Source organism: Oncorhynchus nerka, linkage group LG27 (genome assembly GCF_034236695.1).
Source record: "Oncorhynchus nerka isolate Pitt River linkage group LG27, Oner_Uvic_2.0, whole genome shotgun sequence".
NCBI lineage: Eukaryota > Metazoa > Chordata > Actinopteri > Salmoniformes > Salmonidae > Oncorhynchus > Oncorhynchus nerka.
In genome coordinates this window covers 70,543,069-70,568,255 of record NC_088422.1, presented here as the reverse complement: position 1 = coordinate 70,568,255, position 25,187 = coordinate 70,543,069, and the positions used below count along the sequence as shown (strand labels likewise).

General features: G+C 44.6%; 1 protein-coding gene across 1 annotated transcript in view; it reads left to right on the top strand.

Annotated features, from left to right (window-relative positions):
• LOC115112255 (PH domain leucine-rich repeat-containing protein phosphatase 2-like) overlaps positions 1-25,187 on the top strand; it is a 53,157-nt gene that overhangs the window by 20,703 nt on the left and 7,267 nt on the right. The window contains exons 4-18 of the mRNA XM_029639186.2: positions 3,074-3,264; positions 3,700-3,825; positions 8,948-9,102; positions 10,375-10,521; positions 12,600-12,830; positions 14,900-15,102; positions 15,225-15,285; positions 17,176-17,271; positions 17,987-18,142; positions 19,077-19,277; positions 19,509-19,671; positions 22,926-23,056; positions 23,226-23,339; positions 24,161-24,355; positions 24,934-25,165. Of these exons, the coding sequence (XP_029495046.1) occupies positions 3,074-3,264; positions 3,700-3,825; positions 8,948-9,102; positions 10,375-10,521; positions 12,600-12,830; positions 14,900-15,102; positions 15,225-15,285; positions 17,176-17,271; positions 17,987-18,142; positions 19,077-19,277; positions 19,509-19,671; positions 22,926-23,056; positions 23,226-23,339; positions 24,161-24,355; positions 24,934-25,165 (2,402 nt within the window). The remainder of the gene's footprint in view (positions 1-3,073; positions 3,265-3,699; positions 3,826-8,947; positions 9,103-10,374; positions 10,522-12,599; positions 12,831-14,899; positions 15,103-15,224; positions 15,286-17,175; positions 17,272-17,986; positions 18,143-19,076; positions 19,278-19,508; positions 19,672-22,925; positions 23,057-23,225; positions 23,340-24,160; positions 24,356-24,933; positions 25,166-25,187) is intronic.

The following is a 25,187-nucleotide window of genomic DNA, read 5'->3' as shown; positions in this document are numbered from 1 at the left end:
TGTGGCATTTTCAGTCTGGCCCTCTGGCTCCATTGTTCAGAGAGGGCTTATATCTGTAGTGTTTCTGGGGGTTGCTCCAGCTTGGGTCATCATTGTGCGCTAGCTACAAACACTATCAACCATTCCCTCTCACAACCCACTGCACCAGAGTCAACACTATTTATAATAATGAGGCAGGGTTTTTCCTGTGTGTGATGTTGGAGGTGAGAATGCTCAGTGGGACTCTGAGTCAGTAGTCTGAGATTGTATTGGCGTGCTGTGTTCTTGCATCATTTCACGGAGAGGTGGAAAGAACAGGGAGGTGATTATTAGGTGTTTAATTCAGTTGGAAGGCGAGATATGAAAGTGAGAAAGAGATTTGTGGGGAGGGGGCTGGTAACCAGCAGTTCATTGGGGGATAGAATGGGATGAGTGTGTGGTTGAGGGAGGAATGTGGCTGTTTGTGGTGTATTTGCTGTGGGGCCAGTGGGAGAGAGCGTCCTGTCTGCCCGTGTCTTCCTGGCTGTATGTGGAGCCCCTACAGGGCTACAAGTCTGTCTTTGACAGGTCAGCCTCCTTCAACCTCACTGACACAGACACATGGAGGACAGGGCAATGATGCAGCTCTCCCCCCTCTCTCTCTATCCCTCTTTCCCTATCGATTGCTCTTCCCCTCTCCCTCTCCTTCTAAGGCTGGCTGCCCTTGGCCCCTAGGGCCTTTGTGCTGGAAGTGAGGTACTCTGGTCCTCTTCTCTCTGACAGAGGGGAAGCCTGGGGATCAGAAACCTCTATTGATCCCCAGCCAGCGCCAGCGGCCCAGTTTTGCTGTCAAATGCCCTTGTCTTGTTCATTATGGGTTTTCCAGACAGCACAAAGTCAAGCAGCCTGACTTCATTTTGATCCCTGGCCGCCACTCCTTAGACGTGAAAGAGAAGAAAAGGGCAGAGAGAGCGAGGACATGACTGCCTGCCTCTGGGAGTTGGAGACAAGGAGGTGGTATTAAGAAAAACGCAGACCTTGTTATTTCAAGGGAAATTGACAACAGAGGAGAAAAAAAAGCTATTCTGTGCCCTTTGTTCTTATTTGACCGGCCTTTAACCTGAGTGTACTTGATGCCTGGCGGAGCAGAGGGAGGGAGGCCTGCTGTTTGTGTCCTTAAGAAGCAGCATACTCAGCGTGGAACACGTGCCTCACCTCCCTGCTACATAATTAGATTGAACGAGGGTTTTAATGTGACAAAAGCCTGACGCATTCATCAACCTGACTGATGCATCTGGGTTAGAGCATCTCTGAGAACAATCGCAAAGTTGTGTGTGTTAATGAAAGGGGAGACTGATCAAAAGCTAGGGACAACTCGAGTTGGGCCACTGAATGCTCACCTGTATCACCTGGTGTTTTGATCAACCTTGTCAGCGGTCTAGACATGCAGAGCCCCGTGATCTCTGATCAGATGTTAGAGGGAGTGACACTCACACTGTTGATATCTACCATGGATGAAGCAATAGATTATAAAGCCTTCAAACTATCTTTAGATTCCATCCAGCGAATAAATGGGTTTTGATACGTTATTACAGTGTGTCATAGCAGATGTTAAGCATGCTCTAGAGATATCAACTCTCTATGTGGAGGATAATGAGACTATAGGCTGGGTTGATCTGCTGACATAAGAACACTTCCAGGAAGAGATGTCCTATTCATTGACTAATGCATAGGTGACATCATCGTGAACTGTTGATATCAGTGTGACTTCATGTTCTGGCAGCGTCTAGCCCTCTCCTTGTCTTTGTCTCTTGATCACACTACCCCTTTTGAGAACATATGGTATGAATTAACGTAATGTAATGATAGTGTACAGGGTGTGGGTGGGATGTGTGTGCACTGTGTACGTACAGTATGTGTGTGATACGGTGTATTCGGAAAGTATTCAGACCCCTTGACATTTTCTACTTTTCTACGTTACAGCCTTATTCTAAAATCAATTGAATTGTTTTCCCCCCCCTCATTAATCTGCACACAATACCCAATAATGACAAAGCAAGAACACGTTTTTCGACATTTTTGCAAATGTATAAAAAATAAAAAAATACTGATACCATATTTACATAAGTATTCAGACCCTTTACTCAGTACTTTGTTGAAGCACCTTTGCCAGTGATTACTGTCTCAAGTCTTCCTGGGTATGAGGCTATAAGCTTAGCACACCGGTATCTGGGGAGTTTCTCCCATTCTTGTCTCCAGATCCTCTCAAGCTCTCAGGTTAGATGGAGAGTGTCAGAAATGTTCAATCGGATTCAATTCTGGGTTCTGGCTGGGCCAGAAGGACATTCAGGGACTTGTGCAGAAGCCACTTCTGCCTTTTCTTGGCTGTGTGCTTAGGGTCGTTGTCCTGTTGGAAGGTGAACCTTCGCCCCAGTCTGAGGTCCTGGGCATTCTGGTGCAGGTTTTCATTAAGGATCTCCCTGACCAAGGCCCTTCTCCCCTGGTGGCTCAGTTTGGCCGGGCAGCCAGCTCTAGGAAGAGTCTTGGTGGTTCCAAACTTCCATTTAAGAATGATGGAGGCCACTGTGTTCTTGGGCACATTCAATGCAGCAGTAATGTTTTGGTACCCTTCCCCCTCGACACAACCCTGTCTCGGAGCTCTATCTACAATTCCTTCTAATCTCGTGTTTTTTGCTCTGACATGCAATGTCAACTGTGGGACCTTATATAGACAGGTGAGTGTGCCTTTCCAAATCATGTCCAATCAATTTAATTTATCACAGCTGGACTCCAATACAGTTGTAGAAACATCTCAATGATGATCAATGGAAACAGGATGCACCTGAGCTCAATTTTGAGTCTCATAGCAAAGGGTCTGAAAACTTATGTAAATAAGGTATTTCTGTTTTTTCTTTTGAATACATTTGCAAAAATGTCTAAACCTGTTTTAATTTTGTCATTATGGGGTATTGTGTGTAGATTGATGAGGAAGACACTTTTATACATTTTAGAGTAAGGCTGTAACGTAACAAAATGTGGAAAAAGTCTAGGTCTGAATACTTTCTGAATGCACTGTATATGACCATGTTCTGTAACTAACCCCTCTCCTCCCCAGAGTGTCCAATGAACGCGGACCAGCAGGAGCGAACCCTGCTGACGGGCGTGTTCAGCGTCAGGAAGGGGAAGACCCAGCTGCACAAGTGGGCAGAGCGCCAGGTCCTCCTGTGTGGCACCTGTCTGATTGTGGCCTCCGTCAAAGACAGCCTGACGGGGAAGATGCACATCCTGCCCCTGGTGGGGGGAAAGGTGAGGGGTCAGGGGTTGGAGAGATGTTGTTTTCCAAACCCACACATTCCCCAGGGGTCAAAGAGGGACAGAGACGACAGCAGATCACAGATACAACAACACAGCTGGGACTGACAGACGGACAGAGGGGATGCACTGTACAGCACAATGAGAATGGCGTAAATACACACTGTGCTTACACAGACAGCTCAATTCTGATCTTTTGCCAAATTATTGGCAAAAGAGCTGATATGATTGGTCAAACAACCAATTAGTTTAAAAAAGATCAGAATTGTGCTGCCTGTGTAAATGCAGCCATAGACATGCACATTTAAGCACATGTGTCTCTGCCTTATATGGATGGAGCCAGTAGGCACCATAATGCCTTATAGTAGTTTCTTGGGAACATCAGTGGCTGTGTCTGTCCTCCTCAACATCTCTGTTCTGTACGTTCAGGTGGAGGAGGTGAAGAGGAGACAGCACTGTCTGATGTTCAGCTCAGCCGGACCTCAGGCCCAGACATACTTTGTTAACTTCGACACACTGGCAGACTATCAGAGGTGGCATCGGCAGGCTTCAAAGGTAAGTGTGTTTCCCTGTCAGAGTTGATATGTAGGAAATCTGTGTGCCAAAGCTTTGTGTATGTTTTCTCTGATCAATCATGCAAGGTCTCTGTCAGGAAACACAGTGAGGGGTGGTCCTGGTTGGTTCCTCTGGGCTGGGAATCAGTGTACAGTATGCTGAGAGGGCAGAGTTACACAGTGCCCACTACCTGGTCTATCATCCAATCATAGTCCTGCTGTGGAACACAGGTGACCTCGGTGATTGGCTCTGCAGCGACAGAGAACCAGCAGTGTCTGGCTTTGATTAAACAACTGGCTAGGAGGGTGCATGGGTCATTGATTGTGTCTGTGTGTACTGCGTGTCTGTGTGTACTGTCTGTGTGCTTGAACATGGGTCTCAGTACAACTATATGAAGTTAGTATCCTCAGCCCCTTTCTCTGTTCCTCTAGGCTGCTCTGCTCCTCTTGCTGTGCCTCTAATTTCTGAATTAATGGCCATTGTATCCCAGCCCCTTACTGGGCCCTAACGAGCTATGTGAATGCCTCCATCCAGGCAGAGCAGGCACACAATGAGGAGTGGTGAAAAAAAGGGCAACTGAAAATGAAAATCCAATTAGTAGTAGATCCATGCTAAGTCAAGGAGCTTTCTCTCCCTCTCTCTCTCTCCTACCTACCTACCTACCACTGTGGTGCAGATCACTGAGCTGGAGTAGCCCTGTTACTACGGGAGCAGTTTAGGAGAGTTAGACATCAGAGGTTCCTATGGCGACATGATTGCCTGGAGATGAAGACAGAGAGAGGGGAGGGCAGGCCGAATAAGAGAGGGATAAATAGAGAGAGATGTAGGAGTGAGAGAGAAGACAGGTATGGAGAAGCAGAGAGGGGTGGTACTTCAGATTGAGGGGAGAATTGAGATTGAGAGAACTGGAGGGGCAGAGAGAGATGAGGGGAGAAGAATTAGAGGAAGGGTGGATGAGATGGTGGATTTGGGGCAATCCTCATGCCAGGCTGGACACAATCAAACTCTTGTTTTAGTGTTTGTGTGCGTTTCTGAATCGGGGAGGGGGTTGTTGTGGTGTTTGCTGTGTGATGGGGGCTGTGCTGGCTGGCTAATGGCTCCTTGCTCTGACAGTGGCCTGTAGGTGAGCCTGGTGAGTGGCCTTGTGGCATGCGCAGTTCCTCCCAAACAGAAAGGCTTGGAGGCTGTCTGAATGCATACAGGGAGGGGGGGGGGTCATTTTCCACAGCCACACACACTGGGCATCAAGGGCTCCCACTGCTGCCTAGCTAGCCTCTACCCCACAAGCTGCTCTCCTCTCTCAGGCCAGTCAACATGCAGGTCACTTCCCCAGCCTTTCTCTCTGTCTATTTCAATTTCTATTCTCTATCTTTCTCTCTCTTCTCTCAACTCTGTCTTCATCTGTCTCTCTCTGACCAGCGCTCAATGGCCTTTTTAAAAGCTAGATGAGTACTCTAAGATTTTGTGTTTGTTTATCCCTAAAAGCAATGATGTGACGACATGCTCTGCTGAGCAACCAATCTATTTTCTGGGGTGTTGCACAGTATGCAGTCCTGTGGTGGATTGAAGCGAGCATGTTTTCAGACTGAGAAATGTATTAAGCTACAACCCCCAGACAGACAGTGTGGTGACAACTATACAGTCTATCTTTTCAGAGCTGAAGGAAATGCTGTTCAGCTGCATTCTGCACATGTAGATAAGTGAGCAATGACTGTATGAGCACAGCCAATGAAACGCAGTGTCGGGACAGGGAGTGCTGAACAATGCAAAAAATCTAGACTGAAATCCGATATAGTCGGGGGTGAAAGTAAGCCAAAGTGGAGTCCTGGCAAAATAAATAGGAAGGGTACACCGTACCAGTAAAACATGAGCCTGTCATAATAATTAATTAAAACTGTAGGCTATTACACTATTTATCATTAGTCATGTGAAAGATTTGCGAATAGACTTGAAGAGGTGTGGAATAGTGCCGTTTGGTTCGACGATAGCACTGAAATGTTGCCAAGGCAGGGATGAGTGGCCAAGACTGAGACGCGCACGGACAGAGTGGACACATCAATTCAGGTTACAAGACTTGTAGGCCTAATGAAGGACAAACACTTTAGTGTTTTATAACTGATGTCTCTTGGCATTTATCAAATGGAGGGTGCACAGTACACTGTATGGATGCCAGAATATTTGGAATAGTAACAGAAGTCTGGACACTGAATGTAGGCTTCATATGTAGCCTACTATAATGTGTGTGTGTGTGTGTGTGTATATACACATTTACATATATACACACATTTACATATATACACACATTTACATATATATATATATATATATATACATTTACATATATATGTGTAATAATGACAATTACAACAATACTGAATGAACACTTTTATTTTAACTTAATATAATACATCAATAAAATCGACTTAGTCTCAAATAATGAAATATGCTCAATTTGGTTTAAGTAATGCAAAAACACAGTGTTGGAGAAGAAAGTAAAAGCGCAATATGTTCCATGTAAAAAAGCTAACGTTTTGGTTCCTTGCTCAGAACACGAGAACATATGAAAGCTGTTGGTTCAATATTCCCAGTTAAGAAGTTTTAGGTTGTAGTTATTATAGGAATTATGCATCGACTATTTCTCTCTATACCATTTGTATTTCATATACCTTTGACTATTGGATGTTATTATAGGCACTTTAGTATTGCCTGCCTAATCTCAGGAGTTGTTAGGCTTGAATCAAGCATTGCTAAGAGCTGAAGGCAAAACGCAGTAAAGTTTGAGCCTGCTGCCGCCAACCACCGCTCAGTCAGACTGCTCTATCAAATATCAAATCATATACTTAATTATAATATAATAATAAACACAGATATATGAGCCTTTGGTCATTAATATGGTTAAATCCGGAAACTATCATTTTGAAAACAAAACGTTTATTCCTTCAGTGAAGTACAGAACCATTCCGTATTTTATCGAACGGGTGGCAACCCTAAGTTTAAATATTGCTGTTACATTGCACAACCAATGTTATGTCATAATTATGTGGAATTCTGGAAAATTAGTTTGCAACGAGCCAGGTGGCCCAAAAGGTTGCATATTCCCTGACTGAGTGTGCAATGAACGCAAGAGAAGTGACACAATTTCCTTAGTTAATATTGCCAGCTAACATTAATTTCTTAACTTAATATTTGGGTTAAAAAAAAAAAACTTCCATGTATTGATTTTAAGAAAGGCATTGATGTTTATGGTTAGGCACATTCGTGCAACGATTGTGCTTCTTTCGCGAATGCACTTAAATCATCCCCGTTTGGCGAAGTAGGCTGTGGTTCGACGATAAATTAACAGGCACCGCATTGATTATATGCAACGCAGGACAAGCTAGTTAACCTAGTAATATCATCACATGTAGTTAACTAGTGATTATGTGAAGATTTGATTTTTCTTTTGTTGTTATAAGATAAGTTTAATGCTAGCTAGCAACTTACCATGGCTTGTTGCTGCACTCGCGTAACAGGTGGTCAGCCTGCCACGCAGTTTCCTCGTAGAATGCAATGTAATCGGCCATAATCGGCGTCCAAAAATGCAGATTACCGATTGTTATGAAATCTTGAAATCGGCCCTAATTATTTGGCCATGTCAATTAATTGGTCGACCTCTAGCATTTAGAGATGCTGTGTAGCCTAAAAGTGCCATTTCTATCAGCGACGTAAAAGCTGAAAGTATTCAATATTCAACCATACAAAATATCCATCAGACTCATTGAAATACTCTCAGAAACATGTTGGATCCTTTGACAGCTTTTCAATTATTTTCAAAGATTTTGTTGACGATCTGATGATCCTGCAGGTGAAGAAGCCAGATGTGGAGGTCCTGAGCTGGCATGGTTAAACGTGGTCTGCAGTTGAGCCAGTAGGATGTACTGCCAAATTCTCTGAAATGATGGTGGAGGCGGCTTATAGTAGAGAAATGAACATTCAATTCTCTGGTGGACATTCCTGCAATTGCACGCTCCCTCAACTTGAGACATCTATGCCATTGTGTTGTGTGACACAACTGCACATTTTAGAGTTGCCTTTTATTGTCCCTAGCACAAGGCGCACCTGTGTAATGATCATGCTGTCCAATCAGCTTCTTGATATGCCACACCTGTCAGGTGGATGCATTATCTTGACACAGGATAAAATGCTCACTAACAGGGATGTAAACAAATTTGTGCATAAAATTTGAGAGATACGCTATTTGTGCGTATGGAATATTTCTGGGATCTTTTATTTCGATTTATGAAACACGGGACCAACACTTGTTGCGTATATATTTCTGTTCAGTGTAGATTGTTGATGATTTATGACATCATTCTGGTGAGAAAGTCTTTATTTAGTCTTCTAGACAAGCATCAAGTAATGACGAGAAGCTGCATGTATCTAATTATAGACACCGTGGCTTACAAGTAGCCAACCAAATGTAGGACATTATAAGCAGAAAAATATCTAAATTGAGGCTTAAATAGTTTATTTCCACACCCCCCTTTCAAAAAATGATTACACCATCCCGGAGTAAAGTGCGCAGGTATATATATATATATATATACCGGTATATACAATTTTAGAAAGAATAGGGATTCTATGATTAGGACTATAAACAATTTATAAAATCACTTGCACACGTAGAAGGTCCATTCCGGGAAGAAATTAAATCTACTTTCACCTCTGGATATACACAGCACTCACTGTGAGGATCATGGTTAAGTACCACACACCTCTGTGGAGTTCATGCTGCCAACTCTACTAGACCACAACACTAGAGCTGTGTGAACATCCTGTTTTGTTATGGACTCAACAACATGACCTTATCAGTATTCCTTTATTTATAATGCTCCATAAATCATTCTGTAATGCTGAAGACAGTGTATGATTCTAACTTCCCTTCTGTGATTGAACCGACTCAACCTTTTTTAAATTAAAGTTGCCTGTTACTCTGTGTGTTTTTGGGTGCAAACCTCATTTGCTCCATGCAGGTGGTTTCTGGTCAACCTGACCATGCTGGTCAAAACCTTGTTCTATTATCAAAAAGCTTCATTAAAAAAACAAATTGGGAGCAGTAAACAGACATGTCCTGTGTTTGCAGGTGGTTTCTCAGACCATCAGCCTGGTGGATCTGTCATGCTACAGTCTGGAGGAGGTGCCAGAGTACCTGTTCTACAGCCAGGACCTCACCCATCTCAACCTCCGACACAACTTCATGTCCCTGCAGGGCCCCGGAGGACTGCTCAACCTCCCCAGGTAAATACACTCTGTCACCAGGCAGGGCAGTACCCAGCCACTGACACACCTTACTCAGGAAAACCCTACCTAATACTAAGTCCAAACATGCCACGCAAAACCTGTAGCCCAATACCAATCCTGCCAAATCTCCCAACTCAACCTGCCCAGTAACACCCTTACCTCAAAACTAAATCATAATCCGTCGGCAGATCAACATGTCCTCACTGTTACAGTGCAATGTGTGGTAGTGTTACAACACAGTCTGACCATTTTACCCAAATGCATTATGTAAGCATGTCATATGATGTTCTACAAGTACGTACGTTGTTTATCACAGATCTTGTTTTATGGTCTAGTCGGTGCTGAAAAGTTGTCCTGACTGTATCTCTCGTTTGTGGTCGATGCTCAGAGACCGCGGTACAGCCTGCATATCGTCTTGTGGAGGGGCGCTTAGCTCAGTGTCCACTCCTATGGTACAACTGGAGCATATTTGAACAAGCTGGCATTCTCAAAAGAGATAATGCTATTAAATGTTAATGATCTACTACACTCTGTAGTATTTCCTGTTGTAAGGTAAGCAGGAAGGGCCGAGATGGAATAAGTGGTGTACGTGTGTGAAGGGCTGTGGAATGAACACATTCTAGAGGATCTACTGTGCCGGGTAGCTGAGAGGAATAAAATGTACACATCACTGCATCTCTCTCTCTGTGTCTTGTCTGTCTGTGTCTATCTGTCTCTGTCTCTCTCTGTGTGTGTTTCTGTCACTCCCTCTATCTGTATATTTAGAGTCAGAGCAGGGCTTGGAGAGTGAGGGAGGCTGATGGAGCCTGAGGAGGCGGAGGAGGGGGTGGGGTGGTTCTTCTCGGATGTGGTCTGTGCTCTAACGCGTTGTGACTCACAACGGCCACCTCCATCCCCCATCCGTTCTGCATCACGTCATTCACAAAAATGCTTGTATTGTTACTTTATGTGTGTGTGTGTGTGTGTGTGCGTGTGTGCGTGTGTGTGAGAGGTGGGATTTTGGTTTGATAAGGATATGATACCCACCGGTCCATGAAGAGGACTCGATGCGAAAATGTAAAATGTCAGCAGCCCGTAGTAACGAGGACACAAATTCCAATGAAGCGATTAAGATGAACGAGACTACCTGAACCAACGCAATGAGCCCACAAAATACATCTCTTTTTATAATCAGACTTGTCGCAATCATCAAAGCGTTGCAACAAGAAGAAAATATGTATTTTTGGTCATTCAATGAACATGTCAGAAAACATGTCTCCTTCTCTCCAGGTTTTCCCAGCTGAAGAGCCTGAACCTTTCACATAACCGCCTGGGAGTGTTTCCAGAGTCTGTCTGTGAGATCCTCACCCTGACAGAGCTCAACCTCTCCTGTAACGGCATGAACACTGTCCCTGCACAGATAGGCAACCTCCAGAGGTAAGACAGTCACACATATAACCCTATATCAGTCTGCCAAAAATCTACAGTTGAAGTCGGAAGTTTAGATACACTTAGGTTGGAGTCATTAAAACTTGTTTTTCAACCAGTCCGCAAATTTCTTGTTGCCAAAACTATAGTTTGTTAAGTCGGTTAGGACATCTACTTTGTGCATGACACAAGTCATCTTTCCAACAATTGTTTACAGACAGATTATTTAACTTATAATTCACTGTATCACAATTCCAGTGGGTCAGAAGTTTACACACACTAAATTGACTGTGCCTTTAAACAGCTTGGAAAATTCCAGAAAATTATGTCATGACATTAGAAGCTTCTGATAGGCTAATTGACATAATGTGATTCAATTGGAAGGGACCTGTGGATGTATTTCTAGGCCTACCTTCAAACTCAGTGCCTATTTGCTTGACATCATGGGAAAATCAAAAGAAATCAGACCTCAGAATAGACCTCAGGGAAAAAAAAGACCTCCAAGTCAGGTTCATCCTTGGGAGCAATTTCCAAACGCCTGACGGTACCACGTTCATCTGCCCAAACAATAGTACACAAGTATAAACAACATGGGACCACTCAGCTGTCATATCGCTCAGGAAGGAGACGCGTTCTGTCTCTTAATTAAAGATTAAAGTACTTTGATACGAGTGTAAATCAATCCCAGAACTACAGCAAAGGACCTTGTGAAGATGCTGGAGGAAACGGGTACAAAAGTATCTATATCCACAGTAAAACGAGTCCTATATCGACATAACCTGAAAGGCCGCTCAGCAAGGAAGAAGCCACTGCTCCAAAACCGCCATAAAAAGCCAGACTACGGTTTGCAACTGCACATGGGGAGAAAGATTGTACTTTTTAGAGAAATATTCTCTGGTCTTATGAAACAAAAATAGAACTGTTTGGCCATAATGACCCTCGTTATGTTTGCAGGAGGGACTGGTGCACTTCACAAAATAGATGACTTCATGGGGAAGGAAAATTATGTTGATATATTGAAGCAACATCTCAAGACGTCAGTCAGGAAGTTAAAAGCTTGGTCGCAAATGGGTCTTCCAAATGGACAATGACCACAAGCATACTAACAAAGTTGTGGCAAAATATCTTAAGGACAACAAAGTCAAGGTATTGGTGTGGCCATCACAAAGCCCTGACCTCAATCCCATAGAAAATTTGTGGGCAGAACTGAAAAAGCGTGTGCGAGCAAGGAGGCCTACAAACCTGACTCAGTTACACCAGCTTTGTCAGGAAGAATAGGCCAAAATGTACCCAAATTATTGTGGGAAGCTTGTGGAAGGCTACCTGAAACGTTTGACCCAAGTTAAACAATTTAATGGCAATGCTACCAAATACTAATTGCGTGTATGTAATCTTCTGACCCACTGGGAATGTGATGAAAGAAATAAACGCTGAAATAAATCACTCTCTCTACTATTATTCTGACATTTCACATTCTTAAAATAAAGTGGTGATCCTAACTGACCTAAGACAGGGAATTTTTACTAGGATTAAATGTCAGGAATTGTTTAAATGTATTTGTCTAAGGTGAATGTAAACTTCTGACTTCCACTGTATCTTCTATTCCGTTTGGTATAGAGTACATTCTAACATTCCCTCTCTAGCTGTGTTAGGTAGGGTATAATTCCATGGTGGACAGTATGAGTATCAGTTCCTCTATGTACTGGATGTTGGGTTGGACATGTTGTGCTGTTAGGTGCAGAACACTCCACTCGCCCCGCTGCTCGCCTCTCCACATTAGCCCCTTTCTGGCCACATGAGCCCACATGCTCCTCTTAGCAATGAATCATTATTGAGCATGTTATAGCTGTGTGTGTGTTTTGAATTTATTGAACCAATGCATTAAGTTCAGCTGTTTGTTGTTATGCAATGAGATTAAATAAAGATTTAAAATCAGGCCAGTTTTCATGCTCTCAGCTCACTTACTGCAGCATGATTTTCAAATATACAAACACTGACATTTTCACCTCACATTATGGAATGCCAAACAGTTGTGTATCCTCAGAAAACAGAGATGAAAGAAATGTATGTCTGTTTCTGTCCCCCAGTCTGCAGACCCTGTCTCTGGATGGAAATCAGTTGAACTTCCTTCCCGAAGAGCTTGGCGGCCTAGCTCAGCTCAGCAGCCTGGGGCTTTCCTTCAACAACTTCCCCCACATCCCTGGTGTGCTGGATAGGCTGAGTGGCATGGACAAGCTAGCCATGGCTGGGAACAGGGTGGAGACCCTGGAGCTGGGGATCCTTGCCAGAATGAGCCACCTCAAGAACATCGACCTGCGGTGAGGAACTAGACCAGTCTGTACTCTCTACCGTCGTACGGGCCCTCCGTCTCTTTCTTTCTATTCCTATTTCTCCCTCACTGTCTCTCTTTCTCACTCTCTCCATCAGTATACACTCTACTAATCAGTCACAGCATGCATAATGCAGGATCAGTACACAATGGTAACAAGAGCTCCCCTGTTAGTAAATCTCAGTTGGCAGCAGCAGTTCAATGTCCCCCCCTCCCAAATTTCCCACACCCCGATGCCTGACCCTGCCTCACCTAGCCATTTTCATATAAAATGCCTTCTCATCTCTCTATCCAGCTCTCATGCAGCCATTGATAGTGAGGTTGATCCCCTAAAAACCTGCAGTGTCACCCCCTTGATTCCCTGTCACTGTTTTAAAGTTTAGTCGTTATTCATCTCTCTCCTCCCATCTTTCTACCTCTCTCGCTTCCTCCCATCTTTCTACCTCTCGCTTCCTCCCTCTCTCACTCCCTTCCCTCTCTCTTGCGCCCTCTCTCTTTCTCTGCCTCACCTTGAGAATGAGTTATTGGGTGGAGGGATGGGCTGGATTTATGGGGGCTGGGTGCCTGCAGGATTAGGAGGCCAGTTGGGTTCATAAAAGGGAGAGGTACTGCAGAGTGAGATCAGATAAGGGAGACACACAGGGCCAGTCTGGAACTCATCAGCCAGGCAAAGAGGATGGACTACTGCTCGGCTCCACTCCTCACCTGAACTGGCCTCTGGTTTGGAGGAGGAGCACCAATACCTTTTTTCTAGTTGCTGACTATATTCTGTCTTGTCTGTCTGCGGTCAGCATTCTAACCCAGTGTTCTGTTTGTCTAAAGCCAGTGCTTTAACATCATGTTGTGACTAATATCTCAATTCTATGTGTATGAGGCCTGTGTGTTAATTAAGCAATAAGGTCCGAGGGGGTATATATGGCCAATATACCACGACTAAGGGCTGTTCTTATGCACGACTCAGCCGTGGTATATTGGCCATATACTACAAATCCCGAGATGCCTTATTGCTATTATAAACTGGTTACGATCATAGTTAAAGCAGTAAAAATACATGTTTTGTCATACCCGTGGTATACCACCGCTGTCAACCAATCAGCATTCAGGGCTCGAACCACCCAGTTTATAATGCTGTTTATACCATGGTATTGTTGAATACTCATTTCTGATTGGCTTGAAGGGCATTCTAAAGTGTGCATTATTTCCCTATAACGCACGGTATATCAGCAGGGTAGAATTCAATGGCTATAGTTCATACATGTTCTATGTTTGAGCTGCTTTTGAAAGCAAAGTCAAATTGAGAACATTATTGACATTGTTAAATTAACACTTCTAGTGGTAAATATGTAAAAATTATAGTATTATTGTGGTATAAAAGGGATAATAAACTCGGGGCTCTGTGTTCTCTGGAAAATACAACTCTTTGGAAGGTCAGTTCCACTCCGCTAGCGCGTCGCGTTGGAACACACCTTCCACGTCGTGAATGCATAGCCCCTTGTTCATTTTCCCTTACGTACTGTATGAGGCCTGGGTGTTAATGCTGTGTACCGTATGAGGCCTGGGTGTTAATGCTGTGTTCCGAATGAGGCCTGGGTGTTAATGCTGTGTTCCGAATGAGGCCTGGGTGTTAATGCTGTGTACCGTATGAGGCCCTGGGTGTTAATGCTGTGTACCGTATGAGGCCCTGGGTGTTAATGCTGTATACCGTATGAGGCCTGGGTGTTAATGCTGTGTTCCGAATGAGGCCTGGGTGTTAATGCTGTGTACCGTATGAGGCATGGGTGTTAATGCTGTGAACAGTATGAGGCCTGGGTGTTAATGCTGTGTTCCGAATGAGGCCTGGGTGTTAATGCTGTGTACCGTATGAGGCCCTGGGTGTTAATGCTGTGTACCGTATGAGGCCCTGGGTGTTAATGCTGTGTACCGTATGAGGCCCTGGGTGTTAATGCTGTGTACCGTATGAGGCCCTGGGTGTTAATGCTGTGTACCGTATGAGGGCCTGGGTGTTAATGCTGTGTACCGTATGAGGCCCTGGGTGTTAATGCTGTGTACTGTAAGCAGGCTGAACGGTCTGCGCTGGGTGAAGAGTGAGGCCCTGGAGGCAGTGAAGCAGGTGACCCAGCTAGACCTGAGGGACAACCACTTGGCCACCCTGGACCTGAGCTCCATCTGCAGCCTGGAAATCCTGCACTGTCAGAGAAACCAGCTGAGGGCGCTAACGCTGAGTGGCTTCACCCTGCGCACGCTCCACGCCAGCAGCAACCGTGAGTGGAGCACCTCCCTCCCTGGTCCTGTCTCTCCAGGCCCTCTACCACTATTACTGTTACATAATGCATATAGCCATCACTACCTTGGCTGCTGATCACTGCTTTTCCTCTACTCACAGGCCTGACAACAGTAAACATCTACCCAGTACCCAACCAGCTGACACAGATGGACTTATCACGGTGAGTGCGGTCTGGCCAGGGCCTCAGTTTCTCAATCAGTAAGGAAGAGGTGTTAATAATGTTATTAATCTATCAACATTCTTCTTCTCATGAACTTGGTATATTGGTACCTTTTTTCATATACGGTGCTTTCGGGAAGTTTCCAGACCCCTTTTCACTTTTCCACATTTGGTTACATTACAGCCTTATTCTAAAATTGATTAAATAAAACATTTTTCTTCATCAATCTACACACAATACCCCATAATGACAAAGCAAAAGCAGGTTTTTAGAAATTTTAGCAAATGTATACAAAATAAAAAACAAATACCTTATTTACTTAAGTATTCAGACCGATTGCTATTAGACTCGAAATTGAACTCCGGTGCACCCTGTTTCCATTGATCATCCTTGAGATGTTTTTACAAGTTGATGGGAGTCCACCTGTGGTAAATTCAATTTATTGGACATGATTTGGAAAGGCACACCTGTCTATATAAGGTCCCACAGTTGACAGTGCATGTCATAGCAAAAACCAAGCTGTGAGGTCGAAATAATTGTAGATAGAGCTCCGAGACAGGATTGTGTCGAGGGGGAAGGGAACCAAAACATTTCTGCAGCATTGAATGTCCCCAAGAACACAGTGGCCTCCATCATTCTTAAATGGAAGAAGTTTGGAACCACCAAGACTCCCCCTAGAGCTGGCTGCCCAGCCAATCTGGGGAGAAGGGCCTTGGTCAGGGAGGTGACCAATAACCCAATGGTCACTCTGAAAGTGCTCCGGAGTTCCTCTGTGGAGATGAGAGAACCTTCCAGAAGGACAACCATCCCTGCAGCACTCCACCCATCAGGCCTTTATGGTAGAGTGGCCAGATGGAAGCCACTCCTTAGTAAAAGGCACATGACAGCCCGCTTGGAGTTTGCCAAAAGGAACCTAAAGGACTCTCAGACCATTAAAAACAAGATTCTCTTGTCTGATGAAACCAAGATAAAAACAAATTTGGCCTGAATGCCAAGCATCATGTCTGGAGGTAACCCGGCACCATCCCTACGGTGAAGCGTGGTGGCAGCATCATGTCTGGAGGTAACCCGGCACCATCCCTACGGTGAAGCCTGGTGGCAGCATCATGTCTGGAGGTAACCCAGCACCATCCCTACGGTGAAGCGTGGTGGCAGCATCATGCCTGGAGGTAACCCGGCACCATCCCTACGGTGAAGCGTGGTGGCAGCATCATGTTGTGTGGATGTTTTTCAGCGGCAGGGACTTGGACACTAGTCAAGATCGAGGGAAAGATGAACGGAGCAAAGTACAGAGGGATCCTTGATGTTAACCTGCTCCAGAGCAATCTGGACCACAGGCTGGTGTGAAGGTTCACCTTCCAACAGGACAATGACACTAAGCACACATCCGAAGCCACTCCTGCGTTGCCTTGGCTAAATCTATGAATGTCCTTGAGTGGCCCAGCCAGAGCCCACACTTGAACCCGATCAAACATCTCTGGAGAAACCAGCAGCAACGCTCCACACCCAACCTGACAGAGCTTGAGAGGATCTGCAGAGAAGAATGGGAGAAACTCTGCAAATACAGGTGTGCCAAGCTTGTAGCGTCATACCTAAGAAGACTTGAGGCTGTAATTGCTGCCAAAAGTGCTTCAGCAAAGTACTGAGTAGAAGGTCTGAATACTTGTAAATTTGATATTTCAGTTTTTACTGTCTTTATGGGGTGTTGCATGCATATGAGGGAGAAAAAAACAATTTAACCAATTTTATAATAAGGCTGTAACGTAACAAAATGTGGAAAAAGTCAAGGGGTCTGAATACTTTCCAAATGCACTGTATATGTACAGTTGGAGGTAAAAAAGGTCTTATATCCCCTCTGACCACTGTGTTGACTGTGACCTCTGTGAAAAGGAACCTGCTGGAGTACCTTCCAGACTGGGTGTGTGACAGTAGAAAGGTGGAGGTGCTGGACGTTACACACAACTTCCTGTCTGAACTACCAGCCAGGTTAGTCTCCCTACGAGGACTAGTTCATCCTTCTCAAACTCCTCACTTCCAACTCGTCTAGTTTTTCATATAAAGATGTTCTAAATATGCATATTTGTTAAGGTAGATTAAAGGCTGTTACTTTGTCCATCATGTTGTGCTATATGTTTAACCTGTCCACCTCGTATCATCCGGATTTGGCTTTTAAACATTCTGAAATGATTATTAGGATGAGCACCATATTAATCTGATTAACATCGGGCATCATTTAGCCAATGTCCGGCCAGAAATAACTGTCCCTAAAACATCAGCAGATGTGTTGACAGTCAGCTGATGAGAGGATTTCATTGGCTGTGTGAAGCCAACGTACGGCTTGTCGTCTTTCTGTCAGCAGACTGTGATCTCAGTATGACTCTGCTCAAAGCAACCATCATTTAATGTTACCCTTTAACACAACTATATTTGCATTTGAATAGACCAAAGCCGTCGCAAACAAGATAATATTTGTCTTGACGGCGTAGCTGCAGATGAGACCTCTGTTATTCTTTCTGGCGTAAATTGTGCTGTGTTGGTATCTTTAGGCTGCCAAGTTGAAAAAGACGTTGATGGATTTGTTGGCTGTGGAGTTTCTGTACCTCAAGATTTCCCCCAGTTTCATGTGTGATCAAATTCACAGCAGAAGATGTTCTCTCTCTCTTTAGCTCTTTCTCTCTTTTTTCATCTCCCTCTCCGCTAGACTACTCAGTAGCCTGAGTCTGAGGAAGCTGCTGGCTGGGAACAATAGGCTCCAGAGACTGCCTGACCTACTTGACCACGTCCCCCTGGAAGTACTCGACCTCCAGCACAACAAGCTAGGCGAGCTCCCGGAGAGCCTCTTCTACAAGGCCTTAAAGTGGGTCAATCCCCCTTCCTCTCTCTCTTCACACCACCCTCTTTCCTACCCTTCTCTTTGGTGCTTGTCCTCTCTCTCCCTCTCTCTGCCTCTCTCTCCATTCCTGACAGGTGTTTTGAAGGCTGCAGCTGATGCTCCGTCTCCCCTGGGCCCGAGGACGCTACTACTGCTGCTTTAAACCCCGGAGCAGCAGTGGCCCTGTGCCTCTATTCAACCACAACAACCAATTAAAGGACAAAACAGGATCGGGCATATTGAAATGAAACACTGCCCTACAGTACATCCTCCTTACATCATGCAGTAGAAATACAGTATAAATATTTGATGGGGTTGATGTATCTAGCTTAAATTGGTTTGCAGTCTGTAAGAGATGTCTTACTTCATGTAGACATGTGATGGCCCTGGTTAGCTGCTCCAGTAGAGGTGGACTGACTGGGTCCCCTGGGCTGTGTCTGCCAGGCCCTGGAGGGTGTGGCTCTGTGGACCAGTCTGAGTCGGACTGTAACGTGAGCCTCCCCCCTCCACCAACAGCCTGACGTTCTACCGTTTCCTGCGCACCCATTAGGCCTGGGCTACTTTACTCTGTCTCCCGTGCTGAGACATCGAGCGCCAGTATGATGGCTGTAAAGTGCCTCATTGGTCAACAACATTTTGTTTCTCAGTGTTTTAGAAGAGCCACCACTAGAAGATGTATTCTTATTGATTTTCTCCCTGTCATCCTTTATCTGAATCTGTTTTGTTAAATGAAATTTATGGACAGAGTGTTGGTAACAAGAGCATTTAACTATCCTCTGTCATAACAGCTTTAAGAGGAAGTTCTGTCTAAATCATCTGATGTTGACTTGATATTACACATTTACATCACTTGTATAACTGGCAATTAATTATGGGTTCTTTCCTATTTACATACATCGCTCTCTGCTCCTCCTCCTAGCCTAAAGTACCTGAACGTGTCAGCCAATGCCCTGGAGATAATTCCCCCCAGCAGCCAATCAGAGGAGAGCCTCAGCACTCTCCAGGAACTGTACCTGACTGGGAACAAACTGAATGAGAACTGTGCTGCCCTGCTGGTGGGACACCAGAACCTCAGAGTCCTGCACATGGCCTACAACCAGCTGCTCTCTTTCCCTGCCAGGTAACCAACTCCAAACCCAGGTATACTGCCTTCATACAGTACCTATCAAGAATGGAAATGCCTTCAATCAGTGGACATATTTTACACAGGGAGTTAACCACTGCTTTAGAGATTGCGTCTCTAGACATAAAATGTTCTCTATTGCTCCTAATATACTGTAGCTATTCTCTAGATCTGATATGAGCTATTGTTCTGTGGTGGAGACATCTCTATACTGCTCTGTGTGTGCAGTAAACTGAGTAAACTGGAGCTGCTAGAGGAGCTGAATCTGAGTGGCAACAAGCTGAAGACCATCCCCTCCACTGTTTCCAGCTGTAAGAGGCTACACACCCTCATAGCACACTCCAACCACATCAGTGTGTTCCCCGAGATCCTCAACCTGCCAGAGATCAAGGTCAGTTTCACTCATATCTGTTTATATTAGGGCTGTCCCCGACTAAAAAAAAATATTGGTTGACCGAGAGTCGTCCTGTTCTTTCAACCAATCGATTGGTTGAAATATTGAAATGTATTTTTCCATATATAGACAGACACAACCTAATAAAATCAACTACATTTGCACTGAGCTTGTATTTTGCTTTAAGCCCCCTGTTTGATTAAATAATTAAGACGCACAAATAACTCACACGTTGTCAAAAAGAAATGACAGCGAGTACCTGTGCGACTGGTGCAGCAAAAAGGCACCACAGCACAGCAAGTGTTTATTGCGCTGTCCATGCTGAAGCTGCAACATAATTACAGCCATTACCTGTTTCTGACTGAAAAGTTCTGTTACCGAGATTTCTAATTTGTTTAGGAAAAACATTCCCTATTCCTTCAACCCTTCTCTCTTTATGTGAAACATGCATTCATCACATGTGACCAATAGGGCCTGACCGATAGCCTATCATAATCACATCAATAAATTGGTTATTACTGGTTGTGTGCCAAACAGTTGCTGTTTAAATTACAATATTTGCTGTGTGATGGCATGAACGAATTGGTGATGGATTTATTGGTACAGTAGCCTATATATTGAAATATAGGCTACCTAAGTAAGTTACGGTATTAAGACTAACCAGGACTCTTAGGCCTACAGCTCGATGGTGGTTATACAAGGATACTATACCAAGCCTACTAATGACAACGACATTACTTGTTTTTATAATGATGATCATAATGATAATTATAACAATAAGAAGGAGATCAAGGAGGGTATAGGAGCGAGAGCTAGGTGCATATTGTGTGTGACAAACAGGTGCTGTTAGATTACAATATCATTTTTCTGCCTGTTTGGAACAGTGTAAACAACACTAAATACATTAAGTAATACCGGTCTGTACTAACCCCACAAAATTGTAAAGCCTAAATTACAGCATAGCAAAGATTAAAAACAGATGAATCTGTGAAATTGCTTTATCAGACATTTTGCTGTTGCATGAGGCTTGGTGTTCACAGAATCAGTAGGCTGTTACACAAACACTCAAACAGGCAACAGAAGCAGGATCTGTCTTATTTCTGTAGATGTACACTACTGTTCAAAAGTTTGGGGTCACTTAGAAATGTCCTTGCTTTTGAAAGAAAAGGAACTTTTTTTGCCAATTTAAAATAACATCAAATTGATCAGAAATACAGTGTAGATATTTGTTAATATTTGTTAATTTGTTCCTGCCTCACACAGGAAGCGGCGCAGGTCCTAATCCAGGCACTTGTCATCTCCCGTCTGGATTACTGCAACTCGCTGTTGGCTGGGCTCCCTGCCTGTGCCATTAAACCCCTACAACTCATCCAGAACGCCGCAGCCCGTCTGGTGTTCAACCTTCCCAAGTTCTCTCACGTCACCCCGCTCCTCCGCTCTCTCCACTGGCTTCCAGTTGAAGCTCGCATCCGCTACAAGACCATGGTGCTTGCCTACGGAGCTGTGAGGGGAACGGCACCTCAGTACCTCCAGGCTCTGATCAGGCCCTACACCCAAACAAGGGCACTGCGTTCATCCACCTCTGGCCTGCTCGCCTCCCTTCCACTGAGGAAGTACAGTTCCCGCGCAGCCCAGTCAAAACTGTTCGCTGCTCTGGCCCCCCAATGGTGGAACAAACTCCCTCACGACGCCAGGACAGCGGAGTCAATCACCACCTTCCGGAGACACCTGAAACCCCACCTCTTTCAGGAATACCTAGGATAGGATAAAGTAATCCTTCTCACCCCCCTTAAAAGATTTAGATGCACTATTGTAAAGTGGCTGTTCCACTGGATGTCTTAAGGTGAACGCACCAATTTGTAAGTCGCTCTGGATAAGAGCGTCTGCTAAATGACTTAAATGTAAATGTAAATGTTAATGTTGTAAATGTCTATTGTAGCTGGAATATCTACATAGGCGTACTGAGGCCCATTATCAGCAACCATCACTCCTGTGTTCCAGTGGCACGTTGTGTTAGCTAATCCAAGTTTATCATTTTAAAAGGCTAATTGATCATTAGAAAACCATTTTGCAATTGTTAGCACAGCTGATTAAATAAGCAATACAACTGGCCTTCTTTAGACTAGATGAGAAACAAAGAACTTTCTTCTGAAACTCGTCAGTCTATTTTTGTTCTGAGAAATGAAGGCTATTCCATGCAAGAAATAGCCAAGAAACCGAAGACCTGTGTACTACTCCCTTCACAGAACAGCACAAACTGGCTCTAACCAGAATAGAAAGAGGAGTGGGGGCCCCCTGTGCACAACTGAGCAAGAGGACAAGTGAATTAGTGTCTAGTTTTAGAAACAGATGCCTCACAAGTCCTCAACTGGCAGCTTCATTAAATAGTACCTGCAAAACACCAGTCTCAACGTCAACAGTGAAGAGGCGACTCCGGGATGCTGGCCTTCTAGGCAGAGTTCCTCTGTCCAGTGTCTGTGTTCTTTTGCCCATCTTAATCTTTTATTTTTATTGGCCAGTCTGAGATATGGCTTTTCTTTGCAACTCTGCCTAGAACGCCAGCATCCCAGAGTTGACAAAAAAGTAGCTTTTCTTTAAAAAACAAGGACATTTCTAAGTGATCCCAAACTTTTCAACGGTAGTGTATATGGATGATTTGTAAAGACATTTGACAGGTAAGATGTGGTTTCCTCTGTCCTCAAATAGTTTTTTGACAATTAGGCTTAGGCAAGGGCTGTTTCCTCATCTCTGCTTCTGCTGGCTCCTCCATTGTTTTCAATCCCAATATGCTGGTTAACTTTGCTATTATGCACATAGCAACATAGGGAAAGGTGTCAATTCTATGGCTCACTGAAGGTTATGTTTCAGAACCGCGGACAGCGACCATATCCAATGCGGGATAAAGCTCATTTGTTATTAAATAATATTTGATTTATTAGTGTTGTACCGTTATTTTTACATACTGTAACCATATACAATTTCAGTATCACATGTCTTAGAGTGATGGACTGTGCCATCCCCGTGGCCTCCGCAATGGATTAGTCCACTGAGACAGGTGTCTTGTGCACTGTTCGACTAAAGAAATCTCGGTCAACCAACAATCGACCAGTCGACTAAACGGCGTCAGTCCTAGTTTGTGTTTTGTTTATGCATATGTCTTTTAGATGTGTATGTCTTTATTACAATGTTATACCATGTAACAGTGTGTTATCTTCTCCCTCCACTGTGTGTGTGTGTGTGTGTGTGTGTAGCTGGTGGACTTGAGCTGTAATGAGCTGACTGAGATCCTACTGCCAGACTCTCTGACGGCCACCCTGCACGAACTGGACCTGACTGGCAACAGCAGCCTCTTGCTGGAGCACAAAACACTCAACCTGTTCAGGTGACACACAGAGACCACAGTGTCACACTGCACAATATAGTATCAGGCCGCTGGTGTACTTAGATAAGATATGTGATAAATAATATTACCTGTGCTACGGTGTGAATTATGGTTCGGTTCAGTGCGTAATGAGGTAATGCCCCCCATCTCTTTGTGTGTCTCTCCTCAGTCATATCACCACCCTGAAGCTGGACCAGAAGCCAGCCATGACGGCCGGGGACTCCCTGGGCTCCTCCACCCTGTGGAACCACGGCTACTCTGAGATGAGCGGACAGAGGAACAAGTGAGCAGAAGGGAGGGAGGGAGGAGGGCTGAGGGAGAGAATTACATTATGAGACAGTGAGTGAGCATGTATGCGAGAGAGCATCATAAAGTGTATTTTGCCTGAGTGAAGCTCTAATTCATGACAATCTGATGAGAGGGTATAAATGGGATTATGAGATCACGTGTGGTTTTAGAGCGTCTTTAAGAAGCATTTCCTTTTTCAGGGAATCGCTGTGAGCACCACTACATTAAATGGTCTGAGAAGAGGATGTGCATCTCATAGTCCATATCAGCCCGTTTCTTTTCTGCTCTGCCTCTTGGCTGGGATCCTATTTTAAACCCTACCCGGGGCTATAATATGCATCTATGGAGGAGTTACTTAGTTATCTAACTGTACAGCCCCAGCACAGCTTCCACTGCCTGGGTGAACGTCTGTTGGGCCTGGCATCTAGGCCCCTGGGCAGCGGATCTTGTTTAATAGTAGGGAAGGCGGTGAAGCATAATACTTCCTGTGGATACAATGGGTATAAAGCAGTGTCCCCTGCATCATTGATGGGGGCCCAGTTTGCCTGGCTGCTGCCCTAACAGGGCCTCACAGGGTCATGACCACCACAGTGTCACAGGGGGCCGTGTCTGGTGTCACACTCAGCCCCTGCTGCCTCCGTAGGAAAAGGGCTCTGTCTCACTGTGTTCAAGTATAGATGAGTTGTTCCTGTTTGGCTTGAATTTGAGCAAGATTGTATAACGGGATTTACACACAAAAAATGTAAACACATTTTGTTTACACTTTTTGTGTTTATCTTATCTATACATACTGTATTTTCTCTTCCTTGGGGACAGGTTGTGTGTGTCTGTGCTGGCAGTGGACCGCTTTGGGGATAGTGTTGAGGCGGCCTATGGCGTCTTCGACGGAGACCGCAATGAGGAAGTTCCTCGTCTGCTGCAGTGTACCATGGGAGATGTGCTATCGGAGGAGCTGCTGCATTCCAATGTAGACAGTGTGTACATGAGTAACACCTTCCTCACCTCACACAGGTATGAGCATCATGCATACACAGACACACACCCATTTTGCTTGTATTACTCTAATACAAGCCAAATGTAGGCAAATTTCAGTATTCTATGAATCAGGGGCGTAACTTTGGTTTTTGAAGTGGGGGGGGGGTATATCATTATTATTATTATTTTTTTTTTTTATTATCCGGTTGGATAAACACTCCAAACAATGTACCCGACCTCTCCAGGCGTCCGCGTGGTCCTAAAGCACACTATTGCCTCGTTTTTAACATTCCAAAGATAAGACTGGGGAGGGACAAAAATGCAATTTCAGAATGTGGGGGGACATATCCCCCTCTGTCCCAATGAAAGTTGCGCCCGTGCTATGAATTACTGTTGCCTCTTAGTACAATTGTAGGCTTGTCTTCCTATCTCGTGTTCATTTACATTTGATTAACTTAATTCACAACTGCATTAGCTAGTAATTAACATATGCAAATAACAACGTAATGAATATTCATAATGGTGTACTTTTAATGTTTATTTAACAATGAAGCTAGCTAATTGCAGGGCATGTGCTGATAGTTGCATTCTGTGATGTATGTTGTATGATGCAGGAAACTGGGCATGGCTGGTCAGAAGCTGGGTGCATCTGCCCTGCTCTGCTACATCCACCACGAGCCGTCGGAGCTGGGCAGCTACTTCAGCCTGACGGTGGCCAACGTGGGCAGCTGCCAGGCGGTGCTGTGTCGAGATGGCCAGCCCCTGCCCCTTTCCATGGTCTTCAGCCTGGAGCAGAGCACCGAAGAGATGGACAGGGTCAAACTCAGCAAGGCGATCATCACTGAGGTACTGTGGGGAGTCAGGCGTG